A 23,603-nucleotide genomic window follows, 5' to 3' on the forward strand; every position below is an offset into this window, starting at 1 on the left:
ATCATGGCCTTTCTGTCCCACACATATCAGAAAGTGTGCTGCTTTCTGCTGATCAGTCCATTTGTCTGCATCAGGTCCTGCAAACACAAGCTCTATCAGCTCCCTCCACTTTGACCAGTTTTCAGATATGTTCCCTGACTCCAAATCCAGGGAAGGAATGTTCTTTGTGTTGCTGTTTGCTGCCATGACTCTTCTCACCCCACTCCTGGTACCATGTAATGATTTAACGCAATATAAAGGCAGACAGCAAGGAGCTTGAACCAGAGGCTTGTTTTTACTCAGCAGCATCCATCTTACAGCAACTTCCTGCCCCCAGATCACATGAGTAGAAATGTTAACTGTTTCCTAACATGCATAAAGAACTGGGCATAACAATTGAACTTGAGATATAACATAAAACATACACATCATTACAGCTGTCTCCTACTTAAACAAGCTGTGGCTTCTTTAGTAAAGAAATAAAATCAAGGTTGCACGGACAAACTTTGAAACATGTCAGTTTCACACGTTAAAAGATCTCGCACTGAGCTCCTGTCATGTATGCAAAGGGTTCTCGGCGCACTCCAACAGCTACGCTTTCTGATCACACCACGCCATCTAAAAAGAGATTCCCTTAAACGGCGCAGCTGTTGATGAGTCGCATCCTAGAACCAAGGTTACCTTATAAACCTGCAGATCAACTAGAAGACAGCAAAAGGAAAGAGGAAAGTCTGCCCCGTTGCTGCCTCCCACAGGTCTTCCGGGAGTTCCAGCACAGGTAAGGTACTCCAACCACCATCACCAATATATCACCCACTCCCCACCCCACCCCACCCCCATCATATAATGTGTGCGTGTTTTCTGTTGGCTTTTCAGGTAATTATTTGGTACTTGACCAATTAAACTTCTCTGCAAAGGATCCCACCTTTTTTATTAAGCTCTACATTTCTCTTTGGTTTTCGTCGTCTTCTCAAAAGTCCTTTTCTATCAATAGGCGTGACTCCACCCTGAACATCAATTGGTGAGACTCAAGTCAATTTGTGATTCCGTGGAAGCGATTGGGCTTTCCATTGACGTCCGTCATTGTCAAAACCGCTCATTTCTATTGGCTTAAACGGGACACTTCAGCAGACGAGAAAGATTGGTAAGAACAGGTGCCAATCATCCAGAGGCGGTTATCTGAGCGAACAACGTGCATTTTGATTGATCAAAAGGTATAATCCTTGAAGGGTGATTGGCTTCTTCTCTGTTGAGGGGGGGGGAATTACAGGGCGGTGCCTCGTCAGCTGAAGAGGAGGAGGAGGAGGAGGAGGAGGAGGAATATGTCATCGTGAGGGGTGTCCGGATCACTGCCGACTCCATTCTTACAGGCGAGTAACCTCGGTGGAGCGGGTTTGGGCTCGGGGGGAAATGGGAGGCGAAACCAAGAGATAGGAGGAAAAGTAGTTAAATGGAGGAAAAGGTCAGGCCTGTAAAGCGAGTAGGTGGCCTCCGTGGGAGGTTACCCTGAGCGTACGAACGGGGCTGAAGCAACTGGGACCAGAAGAAGGCGGTGCTATGGTGAGAGCCCCCCTCGGGAACCCATAAGAAAAACAGGCATGGGTAACGGGGGAGAATGAGAATGTCCATTCATTCTTGTGTTCGCAGAACGGAAGGCGGGAAGGTGACGGGGATAAGTTGATAGTTTGTCGTTGTTGCTTGATTTTTTTTTAATGGCTGTATACCTGTACTTTTAACAGTAACCTGAAAGCAAACAAGTGGACCTTTGTGTAATACTATTGCCTCAAATATATGTCGATTTATTTTTTTCCCTAGTGTCATGCTATTTTGAACGGTACAGGGATGTATGAACGTCTGTGGATTACGAAAGTGGCATAAGAATGGAGAATTAAAAGAGCTGGAGGATGGACAGGGACAGTCCTGTTAATTACAGTAGAGAATGTGTGCATAAAAATAGTTGAAATAGTCACCTAAGGTAGCTGACAGTGAAAAGTGGTTATAGGGCATTGGGGCAACCTAGGAACCATTCAGAATTAGAATGGTGGGTGCTTGGAACCAGGGGACAGAAAATAGATATGGGATTCTAAAGAAAAAAAATGGACTGAGATGATGCTGCCTCTCTAATCATGGGGTAGATGTTCAGAGCAAAGGTACAGGATATAGATGTAGTAGTTGAGTATACTGTAAGTGATGGAAGAGGAATTACATTCACAAGACTATCAAGTAGCTACCATAGTTTAGGTCAGTGTTTTCTGCAGACCCAGTCAATGGGGTTGTGGGAGAAATTGTCCATGAAGTTGTAAAGATGATTTGTTCAGAACAACTTGGAGGAGACACCTGCCATTGAAGGTGTAGCACAGATCATGGGGCTAAATGCTGGGTCTACTGAGCCAGAAGGCTTTATTTACTCTTTGGTGATCAGCAGAAAAAGACTTACTAGAGATGGTGAGTGGAGTGGGGCTGATAGAAAGTTAAATGTAATGAAAAAGAATGGATCCTCTGCAAGGGCATGGTGACACTCCTCCCCCTCAAAATGCATACTATATACTCTACTGCAGTGATGGTGAAACTTTTTTTGCTCACTTGCCAAAAGCTGGGGGGAGCTCAGAGGGGTTGTGCGTGGGCATGCCACACATGTGTGCACTTCCCCCCTCTGCACTCATGCATGTGCGACCAGCGCTCCCCCCCCCCCCCCCCGCTTTTGGAGCTGTTTTTTCACCCTCCCCAGGCTCCAGAAGCTTTCTAGGAGCCTGGGGAGGGCGAAAACAGCCCCCCCCCGGAGGTCCTCCGGAGGCTTCAGGAGCTTCCCTGAAGCCTCCGGAGTGTGAAAAAACCGTGATGGCGAACCTATGGCAGTCATGCCAGAAGTGGCACGCAGAGCCATCTCTCCTGGCACGCGGAGCCATCACCAGTTGCTCTTCCGGGTTCTGACGCAGCAGCCAGCTGGTCTTCATGCCAATTGGAGTGCCAGAAAGCAGAAGAGGAGCCACACGGTGCACATGCGCAGGCCAGGAAAATGATTTTTGTTTCCAGCGCGCACATGCGCATCAGCCACTTAGTGTTTTGGTTTCTGGCGTGCATACGTGCATGTGTGCATGCGTGCGCAAAAACCAGCAACAAGAGCAACGGCCGTGCGTGCCAAAAGGCGCGGAGAGGAGATCCCAGCCATCGCTTCTTAGCGGAGCAGAACTGTGGTCAGGGCTTCCCTCCCCACCTGAGCGGGATTCTTGCGTGGCCCCAGCCCTCATCTGCAGTCCGAAGTACCTGGCCAGCTCAGGCGCCCCAGAAGAGCAGTGGCAGCCACAACGGGAAGGGCAGGAGCGACAGGCCTACCACTGCAGCCACTCCCACGCCAGCCAGAAGCGGCACTGTGACAGCCACCGTGGGCAAGGGGGCAGCGGTGGCAAGAGCAAGCCAGGGCTTCCCTCCCTCCCCACCCGAGCGGGCTACTTGTGTGGCCCCAGCCCTCCATCCCGCGGCACTGACGTGGATCCATGGTCTGGAGTGCCTGGCCGGCTCAGGCACCCCAGAATAGTCGGCTGGCACCAGAAGAGCAGCAGCAGCAGCCACAGGGGGAAGGGCTGGAGCGAACGAGCCAGACCCTCAGTGGTGTCTCCAACAGCTGCCGCTACCAGGGGCAAAGGTGCGGCAGTGGCGAGGACAGGCAGACCCAAGCTTCTCTCCCTCCCTGCCCGAGCAGGTTTCTTGCACAGCTCCAGCCCATGGCTCTGATGAGGATCTGCGGTCCGGAGCACCTGGCTGGTTCGGGCACACGTGGCAGCAGGGCAGCATTTGCTGCCTGGAAGGCGGGCTGCCCTGCCTGCTGCTCCTTCCGCAGCAGCTGCCGCTTCCAGCCGAGATGCTGGAAGAGGAGCTGCTGGCGAGGAGGCGAGCTACCCGCGGTTGCAGTGGCTGCCCGGTCGCTCCTGCCCTTCCCCCTATGGCTGCTGCTGCTGCTCTTTTGGCTGTGCAGGGGCCAGCTGGCTCTCCTGGGGTGCCTGAGCCGGCCAGGCACTCCAGACCACGGATCCACATCAGTGCTGTGGGCTGGACGGCTGGGGCCACGCAAGTAGCCTGCTTAGGTGGGGAGGGAGTGAAGCCCTGGCCTGTCCTTGCCACTACCACCTCCTCGTCCCCGGCGGCTGTCACAGTGTCGCTTCTGGCTCGGGTGCTGGAGCAGCCAGGTGAAGGAAAAGCTGCCGTGGGGGAGGTGAGGTGCCTCAGGAGGGCTGGAGGAGAGCACAATTCCTCCATCTCCCCCCCCCCCCCACGTGCTCGATGTCCATCCCAGGCCGTCCCCTTTCATCCAAGCGACGGCATTTTGAGCAGGTACAGCACGCTTCATCAAATGTTCACCTTTCTTCATCCAACCTTGTTTTCTCTTGCCGTTACCCCATAGCTCCCTCCACATTGATTGCTCTCTTTCTCTCTCTCTCTCTTTCTCTCTCTCTTTCTCTCTCTCTCTCTCTCACACACACAGACACACACACACACACAGACACACACACCAACCACGGGGACTCTTCTAGTCTTGTTCCCCTGGGAGCAAACCCCCACTCCCATCCCATAAACAGGCCCCAACTCTACCGAGGCAGCCAAAAAAAAACCCGAAGCGCCTTTCATCTTAATTGTGCAGAGCTTCCTAGAAATGCTGCACTTGGGGGGGATTTGGGAAGGGGGGAGACTGAGAGGGAGGGGAGGGGTGGGGTCAGCCCTGTTGGGGGCTCTGCAGTGACCCCCCTCTGCCAGACCCTGCCAGGGAACCTCTGAGGGACTTCCCTGGAGAGCCGGCAGTGCCCACCTTCCGCCTGAGCAACAATTGAAAATGTCAAGTTGTGATCTGGAGGAGCAGAGAGAGAGAGAGAAAAAATACACAATGTGCTTTTATTGCCAGTAATAAATGTATTTAAGGGTCTCGGAGAGTATGCGAAGTCAAGCAAGGCTCCCCAGCAGCCTTTCAGAAAACAGCCTTGTTTAATTTGTTGTTTGATGGGATGGATTGGGAGGTGAAGCTCGGGGACTGCTGGGCTGGGGGCAAGCGCTCGCCGAGCACTCCCCCCCTCCAAGCGTGTCTCAGGTGGGACTTGTGGGTGGGGGACGACACCACCCCCTGCTCCTCTTGCCCTCCAAGTCAGCTGCCAGGATAAACGCAGCTCCCCCTTCCTCCAGATTCACTCAAAGGCTGGGGACACCTTGGTTGCTCTGGCTTAACGCCCCCTGCCCGACTTTGCCCCCTCCCCAATGCCGCTGCTCTGGCTTAAACCCCCCTGACATTTTTCCCCTCCCCACCACCGGGCAACCGCTCCACAAACATGCGTTGGCTGCATTCCTCCATTTGGGGAGGAACGCAGCCAAATCGCTTTTAGTATGTTTAAGGATAACAGGCGTGTTTGATGGAGGGGGGAGGCAGTGGTGGGTTGCAGGAGGTACGCCCTGGTACAGGCGTACTGGAGCCAGCCCGGAGCACGAGATACCGTTCCGGTATGGTGCTCCGGAGGGCCCACACGCCCCCCTGAGCTCATTACTGGTATTTAAAGGCTTCTGCGCTTCCGCGCAGGGGCATGACACGTACAGCACCTGCGTGACACTCTGCGGAGCAGCTGGAGTGTTGCGGAGGCACTTGAATGCATGCACACACTGTGCACATGTGCACGTGCACTTCGTGCGTCCATGAGGACACCGCTGGCCCCATTCCAACCGTGCTGGTTGGAATGGGATTTGCAACCCATCACTGGGGGGAGGGAATATAAATGTTGTAAAAGAAAGTATGTCCCCCTCACTCAGCCACGCCGTTCCCCTTCTTCCTCTTGCCCCCACCCTTCCCGCAGCCCACAGCTCCCCACTGATTTCCCTGCCCTTCATTTTGCATTGCATTTCTGCTCTTGTTGCGCGTTTGTCTTCTCCAAGGTTTAAATTATACAGCAGGGCAGTCGTCCCCCCCCCCAAATTTTAGAGTATGTCAAACGCTCCTGTTCTCCCCACCCCCCATAGGCTGGTCCTGCTGGGTCCTTCGTCCACCATCAAACCCGCATCCACCAGCTCCCATCTCCGCAGCTCCTCACACATGGAGACGTGCCGTCTGGGAAGCGGTCGCGCTCCGTTGGATGAAGTGGTGGGAGAGGTGAGGGGGCTGTGCTGGCTTGTTCCAAGGCCGGGAAGGGATTCCGGCTTTCCAGTGGAGGGAGGTGACATTTCCCACCCAACTTTCTCTCCCTGTCCAGGGCTGCAGAACCGGATCGTCAGTGGGGATGTCCCGCCACCCCAATGGGGAGCAGGTGGGCGGGCAGGGAAGCGCGAGGACCCCCGAAATCTGGAGCCGGCGCATGTGCACCAGGCAGCTGGTCTTTGTGCGCGCATGTGTGCCAGAAACTGGCAGACCACATGGCTGGTGCGTATGCGCATGCCAAAAACCAGATGACCATCTAGTCTTCAGTGTGTGCACACGTGTGCACCCATATTAGGCCAAAAATGTTTGTGCGCGCTCCCGTTTTGACACTCAGTGACAAAAAGTTTCGCCAACACTGCTCTACTGTATTTTAAATAATGTGGCAAAAAGTTACACACACACACAGTGTGACTATATCCAAATGTTAGTATAAAACGGTGAATAGTGTACTGAGCCTACAGTATAGCTTGTGTTTATTCCTATTTGTTTTTAAGGAAGATGAGTTCAACAGTCAATAATACTGCTCTCCAGGACTTGAGGATCTTGGAAAGTCGTGATGGAAACTGATTCCTCCAGTTAAAACAGGAGGGACTTTAGCATACAATGTAAATATTTTAAGTTTTAAAAATGACATTAGAAATACTTGGTTACTTAATTGTGGCTGAGATTTTTTTCTCTTTGAGTTTAAGCTTTTAAGTCTTTGAATCCTTCCTTGCTGCTTGAATGATAATATAACCTCCATCTTGCAAATAAAAATTTGCCATATTAGAGCTTCTGGTGTGGCTTTCCACCACACCGTACTCTGAACTGTGAAAGCCATCATGAATGTAGAACATAGAAAATTCTGCCAAAACAAATGGTCATAAAATTATCTTGATTCCATCATAACTTGTCTTTTTGAAAACTTATGAACCATCTTTTTTATTTATGTCATCTGATCATTATTGGTATTGTGAGTTGCCCAGAGTTGTTTAAGAGAGGCAGCCATGCACATCTTTTAAATAAATATACATAGAAACCTAATTACCAAAAGTAATGATCGAAGTGGTAGATTTTTCTCTTTCTCATCCTGTTTTCAAACAATGTTGTCCCATTTTGTCTCTACGTTATTTTGGTTTGTCTACTTGAGCCTCTATTCTGAGCTATACTGTAGAAATATTTTTCTTATCTGACAATGATTTACTGCGCATGCTTCTTAACACGTTTTTTAATACGTCACACATTCTTGTATTTTCCTTCTGATCTTCGTTTGCCTGCCGAAGGAGGTGGGCGACAATTGCTCTTGCCAGAATGTAAGAATTTAGGTGATAAGGTTTTATTTTATTTTCATATTAAAGTTTGTTTTCATTAGAACATGTTCTCGGGTTTTTGTTTATTTCTTATCAAGAGATATGCTTCTTGGAAGGGCTGGCGATCCGCACCTCAATCGAAGGTGGGGGGAAAATTCCCTCCCTTCACAAATTGGCAGCAGACGGATGGTTCTCATAATTTACAGCCTTCTTCCTTGTTAAGCTATCTCCAAGAGATAAAGCGGCTAGCCTAATTAGAAGAATGATTTATAGCTATTGAGATACGCTTAAATCCACTTTCTAACCATGCCGAAGAAGAAAAAGAAAAAAGGCAGAAATGAAGCACATTCCGAGGGGTCACTCCCCTCTGACACAGAGATGGAAGATTTTTCACGCTGCCTTCCAAGTTTCCAAACTTCAGCAACCAGACTGGTTGAAAAATATGCCATGGGAGGAACTTCTCAAAGAGATAGAGCTGCTTTCGAAGTTGAAACAAACAGACCGAGGTCAGTTATATTCCCTTCTGATTATGCATGCTCCCAAATATCTCCAAGAGATTATGAAATGCTCGGGGCTAAACCAAGGTGTTCCATGCCAGAGCAAATTCACTCCCAAATATCTCTTAAAGATTATGAAACAATTGATGCCTGGCCACAGCTCCCGAAGCAACAGCTGGCAGAAGATTTTCACCCCGACGTAGAAAGTGAAACTTATGAATCTTCCCAGGCTTCTGAGCGAGATATGGAAAGATATCGTAATATAATAGATTTCTTTGGAAAGGAACTTTCTCAAGCCAGAAAGGACTATGATAAGATTAGAGGCAAGTAGGAGAGGTTTCCCCATTTCCAAAATGTCTGAGGACGCCATCTTGCCTTCTTCTTCACAGCCTAAGACACCCCCCCTGGAGGATATTGTGTCAGGCAAATCAGAACAGAGAGATATGTACACGTCACAGAAGCCACGTGATCTCCTTTGTTCTCCTACTTATGGCACGCAGGCAAAATTGATACAGCTGAAAAATGAAGCTGCACTGCCATCTCCTGGCGAAAATAATCTACTACAGCAGCAGTTAAATAAATTGCAACAGTCTTGGTTAAATATATCTGTAGCTCGTCCAGATGTCCAAGCACCAATGCAAATGCCTCCAAAGGTTCAATCTTCAATGCCCCCTGGTGGTGTTGGATTTTTCCTAGATGGAACAAGGCAAAACTTAATGCAGCAAAGGCAAATGCCAGCCTCTCAAGCAAGCCAATTTAATTTTGCTGCACAAGCTTCAAATGCACCTGTAACACAGAGACCACCGGTCCAATTACAGCGCCCCCTGGTTCAACAACCAGCATTTTTACCTGCGCAAATACATATCCCTCAACAGGCATTTTCTGTCACTCCTTTGACTGGTGAGGCCAAATTAAAAATGTCAGGACAGAATTATAAGGCCTGGGTCAGTGAGGTTGCACTTTTGCTTCGCAGAGAAGGTACCCATTGTATGGTGTTTAATCAACCTGTCCAGCCATGGACTCCTGCAATAAGAGACTTGGAGACTAAGGCTTGCACAACATTATTGATGTCCATGGATACTGAATTGCAGGTTCCTTTTCCGCCTGATGCAACAGCCCAACAAATTTGGGTCCAATTGGAAAATTGCTACAGGCCCGTTTCAATCGAATCTTCATGTTTGCTCATGTCTGAGTTCCATGGTTCGAAGTTGAAACCTGGTGAACAAATTGGTGGACATTTGACCAAACTGAAAGGAATGAGAAGTGAATTGAGAGAAAGAGGCCATGTTATTGATGATATCCAAATGATCAGCATCATCATTAACTCATTGAATTATGAATGGAAAGATGCCATTGCAAAGATTAATCACGTGCCTATTGCTCAATGCACTGTTAATCATGTATGCAGACTTTTAATTGAGGAGGAAGCTATCAAATTAGCCACACCTCATCTGCAACGACCCCCAGCGTCAAAAGCTCCAGTTAGACATCCCTTCCAAGGAAGAGGCTACGCTCCAAGGATGCCAAGATGCTACATCTGCAACCGTATGGGACATGATACCCGGGATTGTCTCCAACGAGTTCCAGCTCCCGTCACATACCAGCCCAGCGGAACAGACTCCAGAGGCAGAGGTAGAGGCGGAAGACAAGGTCGTCGTGGTCCAAGGTGTGATCCACAAGCTCCACTCGCAACATTGGCCATAACCAACGTTCCACAACCTGGTCCAGAATACGACAGACGTCTTTTGTGGACTTTAGATAGTGGCGCAGCTTTACACGTTACCTGCAGAAAGGAACTTTTCACAGAGATGGGCGACCCGGAGCCTGAATATCGAGAACTCTACTCCTTTTCCAACCACACTTGCAAGGTCATGGGAAAAGGAACTGTTTACGTTGAAGAGCTCGATACATTCATCCCTGATGTTTATTACATACCTTCAGCAACCAGTAATTTGCTTAGTCAAAGTCAATTGTCTAGAGAGTTAAAGTTCCAGGTTCACCACCTCAAGAAAGCAAGTTACATAGTTAAAAATGGAGATATTGTTGCTGAAACCATGTTGATTGGTGGTGTTTATTACTTAAAGCCAAGAGCACAGGCAAGTATGCAAACTCCAAAAAGGGACAGCATGGGCCCAGAGAGAGTTGCTTCAGAGAGAGAACCCGTTGCTACTCCAAAGGCTCCTAAAGCCAACAAACAGAGAAAAAGGAAGCAGGTTGCTCAGAGCAAGCCTGAGGTTCCTCATGAAACTGTTAATGTTGAAAATTCACTAACTGATAAACCTTTGCATTCCAGGTGTATCCACAAGTGGCATAGAAGATTGGGGCATGCCAGTTTCCGTGTTCTTAGAAAGATGCCGGAGTTCCACCACACCATACTCTGAACTGTGAAAGCCATCATGAATGTAGAACATAGAAAATTCTGCCAAAACAAATGGTCATAAAATTATCTTGATTCCATCATAACTTGTCTTTTTGAAAACTTATGAACCACCTTTTTTATTTATGTCACCTGATCATTATTGGTATTGTGAGTTGCTCAGAGTTGTTTAAGAGAGGCAGCCATGCACATCTTTTAAATAAATATACATAGAAACCTAATTACCAAAAGTAATGATCGAAGTGGTAGATTTTTCTCTTTCTCATCCTGTTTTCAAACAATGTCATCCCATTTTGCCTAATCTTATGTGGTTGGTAGAATGAGGAGGACCCAGTCTAGTTATGTTTAATGTGGGAAGGGAATAGTAGCAATAGAACTCCACATTTGCAGTGGACTACTTGACCTAATTTCTCTAGAGAGATAGGTCATTGTTTATACTGCCACACTTCCTGGAGAGCCAATGTGGTTTACAACAAGCATTCATTTTGTTCAGATTCCAAATTAATGCTTCCATTGAAATGGTAGGCATTGTTGAAGAACTACGTAAAGATTCCTTTGCATAAAACATGCTCACCTAGATTTGTCATCTAGGATGCCTGTGCCTATTAAAGGAGCTAATTGTAATTTTGGAGTGTTTCTTATAAACATGCTTCCCTTGTGGATTTAGAGAGTATTGCTGATGTATATCATTTTTCTAGTCTAGTTGGGATCCATATTGAGCCTTCTACTTGTGGCTCTGCTAATTGATCAGCATATCACTCATTGGGAATTGGGGCCGTTTTTAAAGTACGAAATGTGTAAACTAAAAGCTGTGATGTGGACAAGTATGGTCTTATTTTGTTGTTATTCAGTCACTAAATCATGTCTGACACTTCACAGCCCCATGGACCATAGCATTCCAGATCCCCCTGTCCTCCACTGTCTCCTGGAGTTTGCCCAAATTCATGTTCATTGTGTCAATGACACTATTTCAGCATCTCATCCTCTGCCATCCCCTTCTCCTTTTGTCTTCAATCTTTCCCCAACATCAGGGTCCTTTCCAGTGAGTCCTCTCTTCTCATTAGGTGGCCAGAATATTTAAGCTTCAACTTCAGTATCTGTCCTTCCAAAGAACAGTCAGGGTTGATTTCCCTCAAGATTGACTGATTTGATCTCCTTGCAGTCCAAGGGACTCTCAAGAGTGTTTTCCAGCACCAAAATTTGAAAGTGTCAGTTCTTTGGCACTCAGTCTTCCTTATGGTCCAACTCTCACAGCCATACATTACTACTGGAAAAACCATAGCTTTGACTATACAGACCTTTGTTGGCAAGGTGATGTCTCTGCTTTTTAATATGCTGTCTAGGTTTGCCATAGCTTTCCTCCCAAGGAGCAAGCCTCTTTTAATTTCATGGCTGCATTCACCATCTGCAGTGATCCTGGAGCCGAAGAAAATAAAAGCTGTCACTGCTTCCATTTCTTCCCCTTCTATTTGCCAGGAAGTGATGGGACTGGATGCCATGACCTTAGTTTTCTTAATGTTGAGTTTCAAGCCACTCTCCTCTTTCACCCTCATCAAGAGGCTCTTTAGTTCCTCTTTACTTTCTGCCATTAGAGTGGTATCATCTGCATATCGGAGGTTGTTGATATTTCTCCTGGCAATCTTAATTTCAGCTTGTGATTCATTCAGCCTGGCATTTTACATGATGTACTCTGCATATGGTCTTATTAGGGTGGTGCAAAGGAAGCTGTAATTCTGAATGGACACGGACACTTGTGTTACACCTAGCGGCAAATCCTTAAGCTGTATCTTTTCTTAGGCTTGAAAAGATTGGTTTGAGAAGGCACTGACAGGTATAACATGCTTCCATACATGCTCTGAATGACCTTTTCCCTTTGGGATTTTAGTCACAGGACTATGCAGGATGCACAAAACAGTCCTTAGAAAAGTCTAAAAGACTTTTGTTCCTCCCTGACCCTGGTCATTCTGTTACCATCTTTCCATGGATCTTGCATTTTGTCAGTCATCTCCCCTACCTTTGCAAGTTTATCTCCACAGCTGTAAAATCTAGAGGTTTGCTTTTGGAACACTCCTCATATACAGACCTTGATGAATAAGAGTTGCCTTGTGGCGATATGGACAGCAAATAAATAAGTTTTCATAATTAGAAAATAATTGCTACTTAGCAATTTAGAATGGATATTTGTAGGATGTGTCAAGCCAGTAGCGAGTATTGCCATCTTTTTAGTTTATTACATACTACAAATGTGTAAGCACCAGAAACAATGCATATAGGTTTATTTTGGTGCTCACCGTTTGTAAAAACGTTTGCCTAAATTCCATCTGGCTTTTAACCTTGCAGTTATTTGGCTGATTGTTTCTATTATGGTGAGCTTATTTTTCTTTCCAAATGTGATAAACATCATACGAAAAAAGTCCTGCTAAGTATTGATGGCATCAATGTCAAATTCTTTCAAATATGTTACTTTTCCCCCCCAATGTAATAGTTTTTACAATACTTTTCTAATTTTAATGAATGCAGTCCAACCTTCTGTTTAGTAATAGTTTTGATATCTGTCAGCTTCACTGGCAAAAAATTGCATAAAATGGATTACAGTTCATTTAAATACTTTAGATGTGGGTATAATTCTCCAGCTTTATGCTGTGACTAATTTTAAGTGAGTCTGATGTATTATGACAAATTCAGTACCAATATCTCTTGTGCACATTGAAAATATTGCTATCAATATTGAAAAATTCAAATTAATCACAATTCTTTTATTTTTTCTTTTTGCAGATTTGGAGACAGTATGTCTGCCACTGCTGCAGTTAGCCCCAGGGAATACTTGCAGTCTGCTGCTTCAGCAGCTCAGGTGGGTTGTTTCTGTTGATGGTATTACTGCATAAAAGTTTGTGTGTTTGGCCTGGAATCTTGCACTGTTGAAAGCTTTCTGGTGAAGGTGTTTACTGTAGAGAAGACTCCTACTAGCCTACAAACATATTTGCTGATTTTATTTATTGGTCTACAGCAGTGGTTCCCAACGTGGGGCCCCACAGGGGGGCAATTTGATTTTTAATGGGGACAATTTGAACCTTATGTTGTCCCCAAACCTGGGCACTTGCTTGGTGTCAAAGCCGATAAGTCACCAGACACAAGGTGTGATACAGAATTATACTTTTATTTTGGTACCAAGATATAAGGACCCCGGTTTAAAAAGCTAACGAATTGTTGCAGAAAATGACAGGCTTTAGACTTCTCAGGATACAGGAGGAGTTTATTTGGCAGCCAGGTTCAGAAAGTTAGTCCATGGCTAACGTTGCGAATTTCTGAAGGACCTTGATTATCGAAGCATGCATTCTTATACATTCTCAAAGACAGCGTAACACGGAAACACTTAACTCATTTCTTATTGGTTACCTTGAGGAAAAAGCCTGATTAGGAGATGGGGGTCTTACTTCTCCTTTTGTTACAGGTATGGACCATGTGCCATTAACAAACTTTAATTGAACCTTGTGGTTTTGGACTTTTGACATAGGGACATTTGCTGGAACATGTTGTGGTTGAAGGCTGATGACATTTCCCTGTCCCTTTAAGCAAGCTTCTAACTGTCCCTTTTATGCCACGTCTTCATTCTTATATTTTAATCCATATTTTATTCTACTTTATTTCCCCCCTTCTAGACTCTATTAATACCCACAATTGAGTCTAGCCTGTTAGATTAACAATATAAGCATGCAGGATACAGAATAGCGAAAAAGCAAGGATACAAGCAATATACATCTTAGGGCTTATCTTCCAAAATCACTTTGTCTACTTCTAAGAGTGCAATTTGAATATCATCTTCCTTGAGGGTATGTGTGATTAGGCTTTCCATTAACATTAATTCCTTTTCAGCCCGTGGTTCTTTTACAGACCTCATAACGAGTTGTTTAAGCAAAGGTATTATGCAAGGGAGGAAGGCTAAACTTGCAATTCCACATAATAAAAGAAATAGCATTTGCTTGATCCAACCTGTTCCCGGTAGCCAAGAGAACCACACATCTGTTCCTTGTACTTTTTGACCAATAGAGGAAGCTCTATCTCGTGGTTCTTGGCCCACCCCCCGAACTGCTCCTGATCTATTCATATAGAAACAACATTCTTCCAGGAATACACATAGCCTACCTTTTTCAGCAGTTAAAAGATCTATGGCACACCAGTTCTGTAACACTACGGCTGCCAAGGAATTTATCTGGTCCTGGACCAAGGTGCCAGCAATTTGGTTCAGGCTTTCTTGGAATTCTTCCGACTGTTGCCTGAACTGTGTAATGGAACGGGTCATTCCACCTACACCCGTTCCAACTGCTGTCCCTATTCCCAAGATTGCTAATAGTGGAAGTAGGAGCGGCACTCTTTTCTGGACATGTCCCATGAGGGCCTGTTCCCCACTTACCACCCCCATTTGGGGGAGGAGGTGTACTAGGGTGCATGTGCCAGTCCAATTAGTGGGCAAGCACAGATAGGCATGTCTTTCACATAGAAAGAAAACTCCATTTTCTCCTACACATACGCCGATGTTCATGGAGAAGGCATGGGCTCGGAGGTTCCTTTCATTAGTCCAGACTTGTAAGGTTCCTGCTAGGAACATACCAGTCAGGGGCTGTAATGGAACTTCTTGATTAGCATCCATTAGCTTATTCCTAAGGACTGGTCCTTCAAAGAGATATTGAGAACTGGCGTTTCCAGGGGGAAAGTAAACACAGACTCCCATAGTGGATTGTATTGAAAGCCAAATGGGAAGTCGGGGTGGTTGGAATGGCCTTGGGCACCTTCCAGTAGTCAGATTCCCCTCCCATCGCTTAAAAACGAGTGGAGGTGGGAGCGAGAAAGTGACTTTCTGTTGGAAGAGCTTGTGAGCAGAGGGAGACATGCTGCGAGTTAATTTCACATCTACAAGGGTTTTCCTGGGGGCAAGGTACATTTCAGATGGGCATTGTTCCTCTGATAGTGACCCCACAGGAATACCAGGCTCCTGATATCATTTGATGCACAAGGAGGGTGACCCTATAATTTCTACACCAACTGCTATGGGGCCAATGATGGGGAGACGGCTCATCCCCAGTCTTTTAAGTGCGTCATATAGATCGCCATGTAGCTGGGCTTCTGCCGTTTTGGTTCCCCATCTACCTCCTTTGTCAAAGACTATTGTAGCTTCCCCCCCCCCCCCCCAAAGATCTGGCTCAACTGAAACAGCATGATAAGGAGGTGACAGTCCAGCAGACAGACACAACCAGTATTTTTGACCCAGGGCAGGGCCAGACTGATTGATTAAGCTTTGACCTAACTCCAGCACTCTTAACATATAGTCCCCTTTTCTCAATTGTTGCAGGGGTCTGTTTTCCCTATGCTTTGCCCTTTTTCTTACAGGGTTTGTCAGATAATTGACTTTAGGTGTTGGGATTGGCTTACAGTTCCGTCCCCAAGCATAAATGTTGCGCCGTTGGCGGGAGCGGACCTGTTCCGCATCCTGTAACTTGATTCCACCCTGTTCTGCAGGATTTTTTTAACATCCTCGGATCTTTCTTGAAGAGCAAGGGGGGTTGCTCGGGTATTTTCGCAACATTCAAGACGTTATCACTTAACAAGCTTATTGCCAATAACAGCCAGAGCCACAAAAGGCTCATAATCGTCCCTCACACAAAACTTCTCCTAACACAATTCTTTTATCCTACTGAATCACTGCATCAGGGAGGGGTTATATATAGTTTAAGGAATGGCAATATCAGCTTTGGGCAATCCACAAAACCAAATCTTATTTGCTAAACATATCAGCCACAATCTGAAAACTCCTATTACACTGCAAAGAACCAATTCCCACGGTTCCTCAAACATAAGTGTCATCAGATGATTCGTTTTCCTCTTGATTACAATTAATGATCTTAGCCTCAGCACCTGTCTTCCTCTGGAGGGGACAATTCCTGAGGAATGAATATGCAATACAACAAATATCAACTGGGAAACAAACTCTGCACCAAGTGGAAGATCCAACAGGTTCCTAACAAACCTAGCAGACAACTTTGTTTTCCAAAAAGTAGAGAAGGAAACAAGGGGATCAGCCATATTGGACTTAATTCTCACTAACAGAGAGGAAATGATAGAAGGTGTTGAAGCCATAGGAACCCTGGGGGCAAGTGACCATGCAATATTGGAATTCAACATTATCCAAACACAAGTAGTTGAACAAAGTCAAACTAGAGTCTTGGACTTTAAGAAAGCTAATTTCAATAAACTTAGAGAGAGCTTGGGGAAAATTCCATGGATGAAAATCCTCGAGGGGAAAACAACTCAAGAAGCTTGGGAAATTTTGAAAAATGAGATTACAAAAGCCCAGTCTAGCACAATACCAATGAAGAAGAAAAATAACAGCTCCCAAAAGAAACCAGCATGGCTGCATAAACAACTATCTGACAAACTGAAAGACAAAAAAAGTAAGTATAAAAAGTGGAAGGAGGGGGACATAACTAAGGCAGAATATCAGCAAATAGCCCGAGCCTGTAAAGATGAAGTGAGGAAAGCTAAGGCTCACAATGAAGAAAGGCTTGCCACAAAAGTAAAAATTAACAAAAAAAGCTTCTTCCAACATGTTAAAAACAAGAAAAAAGTTAAGGAAACAATTGGTCCATTGCTAGGAGAAAGTGGCAAGAAGGTGACAAGCAACAGGGAGAAAGCAGAACTATTTAACTCATGTTTTGCATCTGTCTTTACACAAACGGATAAAACAGTCCAACCTATCAAAAGCAGCACCACAAAAATCAGATTAGGAACACAAATTGAAATAGGGAAGAAAATGGTAAGTGGGCACCTGTCTACCCTAGACGAGTTCAAATCACCAGGACCGGATGGATTACACCCCAGGGTTCTGAAGGAACTAGCAGACAAGATCTCAGAACCACTGAATTATATCTTTCAGAGATCCTGGAACACCGGGGAACTACCAGAGGACTGGAAAAGAACTGATGTGGTTCCCATCTTCAAAAAAGGGAAAAAAATAGATCCAGGAAACTATAGACCTATCAGCCTAACCTCAATACCAGGAAAGATTCTGGAAAAAATAATCAAGCAACGAATTTGCGAACACCTAGCAGCAAACAAAGTAATAGCCAAAAGCCAACATGGATTTGTCAAAAACAGATCATGCCAGACTAATCTTATTGCATTCTTTGATAATGTGACAAAATTAGTGGACCAGAGGAATGCCGTTGATATAGTTTACTTGGATTTCAGTAAGGCTTTTGATAAGGTAGACCATAACCTACTACTAGATAAAGTAGAAGAATGTGGGTTAGACAGCATCACCACCAGATGGATTCGTAACTGGCTGACCAACCGCACTCAACGTGTAGTTCTCAATGGAACTGCATCTACATGGAGGGAAGTATGCAGTGGAGTACCCCAAGGCTCTGTTTTAGGCCCAGTACACTTCAACATCTTCATCAATGATTTGGATGAGGGAATAAATGGGGAACTCATCAAATTTGCAGATGATACCAAGCTGGCAGGAATAGCCAACACTCCAGAAGATAGGCTTAAGATACAGAAGGATCTTGACAAACTTGAACATTGGGCACTATCTAATAAAATGAAATTCAATGGTGAAAAGAGTAAGGTTCTACATTTAGGCAACAAAAATGGAATGCACAGGTACAGTATAGGTGGTACCGTGCTCAATAGTAGTAACTGTGAGAGGGATCTTGGAGTTCTAGTGGACAGCCATTTAAATATGAGCCAGCAGTGTGCAGCAGCTGCCAAAAAAGCCAACACAGTTCTAGGCTGCATCAACAGAGGGATAGAATCAAGATCACGTGAAGTGTTAATACCACTTTATAATGCCTTGGTAAGGCCACACTTGGAATACTGCATTCAGTTCTGGTCGCCACGATGTAAAAAAGATGTGGAGACTCTTTTCCAGCTGAGCTTTTTTGCCTTGGGGCATGATGTCCCTTGTCCATTAACAGATGAAGCAATTGATTGGTATTTTTTTTTCTTCAACAAATCTCCTTCGTCTGTTCGGTTACTGAGATATTATCTACATATTGGAGTAGCACATCTCCATCTTTGCAAGGCTGAAAATTTTCTAGGTCTGAGGCCAAGGCTTCCCCAAAAAGGTAGGTGAATTTCTAAATCTTTGGGGAAACCTAGTCCAAGCAAACTGCCTCTTTTGACCTGTTACTGGGTCTTTCCTACTCAAAAGCAAACAGTTTTTAGTTGTCTCTATGTATTTGAGATGGTGAAGAAGGCGTAGGCGAACAGGCATGGCTAGAAGCTTTACTTGTATAATTATAGGTGCCTGAGGATACACATGGCCTGGTGGATTCTTGAACCACCATTACTCACCATATCTCATCTGGGGGAGTGCCTCATCATTAGGGCCATTTTATCTTCCTCAAAGGACAGTGTAGCTCCCATTTTGCATAGGATATCACGACCCAAAAGAGGAACTGGGCATTCAAGCATGTCTTGGGACATTCTTGTAGCCAGTGGCCTTTTTTTTCCTTACACCAATTACATCGACCTCTGCTTTGGGCTTTGGAATTATTTGACAATGCAACTGTCAGCAATTCAGCTTTACGTTGCATCCTATCATCTTTCTTTCTTTCTTCTACTTTTCACAAAGACCTTTCATGCAATTTCCATTTTATTCAATCCACACAGACCTACATGCACAAATACCCTGAAACAACACTTTCAGACCTGGGGGAGGGTCTGTCCCTTGAAGTCTTCAATTTTTTTTTATTACCTGCTAAATTTCTTACTTTTGCTCGAAGTTATTCCCGTTGTTCTATCTCCTTAAGCACTAGATTGTTAATACCTGTCTCTGCCCTGGTGTTGCTTTTCTAATTTGGATCTGCCAGCGGGACGCTAGCTAATTTTTAAAGATCCAAACTCTTCTATCTTAACCTCCCAGCCCGTGCTGCCATGTTTTTAAAGATCAAGATGTATGGAGACTCATTAACACATCGTTTGCATCTGGGTGGGGCTCTTGATTCATCTGATGGTGGCCAGAATCTGAGGCCCTATTCAAAGGCACCCCAAACCTTGGCACAATGTCTTTTAGTACACACAAAATCAAGAGATCTCTAAATCCCACTTTCTGGGAAAATTGTGGGGACATCTATTTGCCACACAGCACCTGGGAGCCCTGTAGAAGGACTTCCAAAGGAAGTTTCCATCCTGTCTTTGGGTTGTTTTGTCACAACAGAGACAGGCTGCAGCAACCTGATTAACAACAGCATATGTGCCTCTAACTACCGATCCCCGCAAACAACCTCCTCGACAATTCTTCCGGCAGGTCCCCTTGCTTCCCACTCTATCTAAGAGCCTTGGCGAGAAAAAATGTGTTTCCTCTTGCCTTTTGAAGTTCCTTCTTCTGTGAGGTTTTGAGCCCTAATTAATCTACGCTTTGTATGCTCATTCCACAAGTTCAGAGATGCCTTTCCTGGACCCCCTTTTTTCCTAATGTCATCTGCAGAGTGACCAATGAAGATACAATACAATTGTAGAGTTGGAAGGCACCTTGGAGGTCTTCTAGTCCAACCCCCTGCCTAGGCAGGAAACCCTATACCGTTTCAGACAAATGGCTATCCAACATCTTCTTAAAGACTTCCAGTGTTGGGGCATTCACAACTTCTGGAGGCAAGCTGTTCCACTGATTAATTGTTCTAACTGTCAGGAAGTTTCTCCTCAGTTCTAAGTTGCTTCTCTCCTTGATTAGTTTCCACCCATTGCTTCTTGTTCTACCCTCAGGTGCCTTGGAAAATAGTTTGACTCCCTCTTCTTTGTGGCAACCCCTGAGATATTGGAACACTGCTATCATGTCTCCCCTAGTCCTTCTTTGTTGCTCTTCTCTGCACTCTTTCTAGAGTCTCCACATCTTTTCTACATCGTGGTGACCAAAACTGAATGCAGTATTCCAAGTGTGGCCTTACCAAGGCATTATAAAGTGGTATTAACACTTCACGTGATCTTGAGTCTATCCCTCTGTTGATGCAGCCTAGAACTGTGTTGGCTTTTTTGGCAGCTGCTGCGCACTGCTGGCTCATATTTAAATGGTTGTCCACTAGGACTCCAAGATCCCTTTCACAGTTACTACTGTTGAGCAAGGTACCATCTATACTGTACCTGTGCATTTCGTTTTTGTTGCCTAAATGTAGAACCTTACTCTTTTCACCATTGAATTTCATTTTATTAGATAGTGCCCAATGTTCAAGTTTGTCAAGAACCTTCTGTATCTTTAGCCTATCTTCTGGAGATCATATTGACCATTCTCTTATTTTGTTCAACCTCAGGATCTAATGTGGTATAGTGCCTAAAGATTTGATAAATGCATTCTAGGATTTCCCCTAGATTTTCATCCTGTTTCTGTTGAATTTAATAGACCTTCCCTAAATTCTTAACTTTTGTTTGAATCCTAACAAAACTAAGGTCCAATAGTTTTGCAGCTAAATGTACTAGGTTCCTAATCTGGTTTCTTCAGTAACCATGTCCAGTCTGGATTTTTTACATGATCCGTCTGCAAAGGCTTATTCATGGTTACCTTCACCAGCCTTCTTTTCTCTTGGGTTAATAAAATTTCCATCAGACTTTGTATGTCAGCCCAAGCAGACTGGTGAGAAAAATGCATTTCAGAAAAATGGATGCAAAAAGGACATGCATCTCACCTGGATTTTCTCTGTCAGGGTGGAATTTCAGCCCTGTTCCCCTCCTGGGGTAATTGTATTTAATGAGGGATGAACCGTGGTTTTTCCTTGAAGTATACTTCAAAATTAAGAAAAATAAACCCGAGATATATTCTAAGAAAACACATTTTATTGTAAAGAAAATGAAAAAACTTACTAGCTAATGATTACATTTAGGCAGTGTTCCTGCCTACCTTCTTGGCAGGCGAACAAAAAAATTAAAAAGAAAGAATGTGGACATGTGTAGTGAGCTTAGTGATACGAGTCAGATCAGTCTACCATATGTCTTAGAGTTTAAGCACAGCTGGCAAACAAAAAACGCAGTGACACCCCTTCACGACTAAATAAGGCACATCTTCTTAAGCAGATGCTCGTGTTGAGCTACTGGAAGCGGTTTGTTGAGCATGTCAGCAATTTGATCATGTGTAGATACATATCGCAATTTAACAAAACCTTGTTTAACTAATTGCTTTGTGTTTTGATAACGAATGTCAATGTGTCTAGACCTAGAACCTGTGAAATGTGACTCAGAAATATAAACCACCGATTCATTATCTAAAGCCCATTGAATTTAGTTTGTCAGTAAGACATAAGTACCACATTAAACCTGACTGTTTCAGACCATAAAGACTTTTGTTTAGGAACCAGGTATGCCCTTCTTGCTGTTGGAATCCTGGAGGGCCTCTTACGTAGATCTCTTCATCTAGGTCAGCATGTAGATAAGCCGTTTCAACATCGAACTGGAAAACCTCTAAACCAAGGATAGTTGCAGTGGCTAAAGCAATTTTTGCACTCTCAGTTCTGACTGTCAGTGAGTAGGTGTTTGTGTAGTCCTCAGGATAACGTTGAGCGAAACCTTGGGCTACAAGTCTGGCTTTGTATAATGACAGACCATTTGGTTTCTTCTTGATTCTGTAGACCCATCGAGTGCCAATGACTGTTTTGTTTGCTGGAGGTTTTGCAGGTGTAAATACATTAAGTTTCTTTAAACTGTCCATTTCATCCTGCATTGCTTTATACCATTTGTCTTGCTCTGAATCAGGAAGCTGCTTGATTTGTGTGAATGTATCAGGAGGAAGTGTAACATTGCAAATCAAAGGCAAGGGTGTTTTTGTCAGTTGCCACGAATATTGCTGTGGAGGGATTCCTTTTGTGACCCTCTTGGAACATCTCGGAACAACAGTCCATTCTTCTTCTGCTTCGTCCTCGTCCTCACATTCGTCACTACCATCAGCATCCGCGGCTCGTGAAGACGGAACATCAGGTTGAGAAGAACTAGTAGATGGAATATCTGCTTGTGAATCTTGGTCATCAGGCTGTGTGGCATCTATAACATCATCTCTAGGAAAATAAACTCCAGGATCATTGGAATGAATCCTGGTCCAATCAACATCTTCCTCAAAATTAGCAGATTGGGAAATCACAATTACATGTGTAGAATCAATAAATTTGCTCCATTTTGAATTATCATCAATACCCATAAATCTCAGTCTCTTTGCTGCTGGACCTCCTTTTCTTCTTTGAGCTAAGGGAATGTTCACAATAGCGTATGAACCAAAAATATGGAGGTTCTTAAGATCGGGCTTGTAGCCATACATCATGAAGAAAGGAGTCTGATCCAGGTGTGGTTGACAATGTAATTTGCACATTTGATATCTTCACCCCAGTATGGGTTACTGAGATTGGCGTCTTCTAGGAGGCAACGCATCATGGTTTGTAGGACCCCTTGTCTTCGTTCTGTGACTCCGTTATGAGCCGGTGTGTACGGAGCCGATGTCTGATGAAGAATTCCATTCTTACGCATCCAGTCCTGGAAACGCTGAGACATGAATTCGGCACCACGATCACTCTGGATTCTGGCGGTGCGAACTTGGTATTGGGTAGAAACAAGAGCTGCAAAGTCTTTAAAAATCTGAAAGGTCTCAGATCTCTCTTTCATAGGATATACATATGCATATCTAGAGTAATTATCAACAATTGTTAGAAAATATTTTTTACCACCAAGTGTTGGCGGAAAAGGACCCACTATGTCAGTGTGTACCAAATAAAACATGTGTGTTGACAGGCGTGTAGCGTGTTTGGGAACGGCTGCTGCTTTGGATTTGGCCTTCTTGCAGACAGCACAATCTAAAAACCCCTTACACCCCTTTAGATCCAAACCTTTTGCGAACTCCGGCATTTTCCTAAGAACACGGAAACTGGCATGCCCCAATCTTCTATGCCACTTGTGGATACACCTGGAATACAAAGGTTTACCAATTAGTGAATTTTCAACATTAACAGTTTTGTGAGGAACCGCAGGTTTGCTCTGAGCAACCTGTTTCCTTATTTTCTTTTTGTTGGCCTTAGGAGCCTTTGAAGTAGCTACAGGATCTCTCACTGGAACATCTCTCTCTGGGCCTGTGCCCTCCTCTTTTGGAGTTTGTATACTTGCCTGTGTTTGCGGTTTAGGCTTTGGTCTTATGTAACAAACACCACCAATTAACATGGTTTCAGCAACAATATCTCCATTTTTAACTATGTAACTTGCTTTTTCGAGGTGGTGAACCTGGAACTTTAACACTCTAGACAAGTGACTCTGACTAAGCAAATTACTATTTG

At 44.7% G+C, this 23,603-nt stretch overlaps 1 protein-coding gene across 6 annotated transcripts in view; it reads left to right on the top strand.

Moving 5' to 3' along the window:
- The first annotated feature begins 1,248 nt into the window (after positions 1-1,248).
- LOC309400522 (transcription factor Sp2-like) overlaps positions 1,249-23,603 on the top strand; it is a 36,698-nt gene continuing 14,343 nt past the window's right edge. Inside the window, exons 1-2 of one of the 6 annotated variants that reach the window (XM_081969075.1) lie at positions 1,249-1,349; positions 13,084-13,159. In XM_081969075.1, the coding sequence (XP_081825201.1) occupies positions 13,097-13,159 (63 nt within the window). In that variant the 5' untranslated portion in view covers positions 1,249-1,349; positions 13,084-13,096. The other 5 variants (XR_014176676.1, XM_081969071.1, XM_081969072.1 and 2 more) reach the window with 5 other exon arrangements.

This window comes from Natrix helvetica, assembly GCF_964273705.1.
Source record: "Natrix helvetica genome assembly, chromosome: W".
Classification (NCBI taxonomy): Eukaryota; Metazoa; Chordata; class Lepidosauria; order Squamata; family Natricidae; genus Natrix; species Natrix helvetica.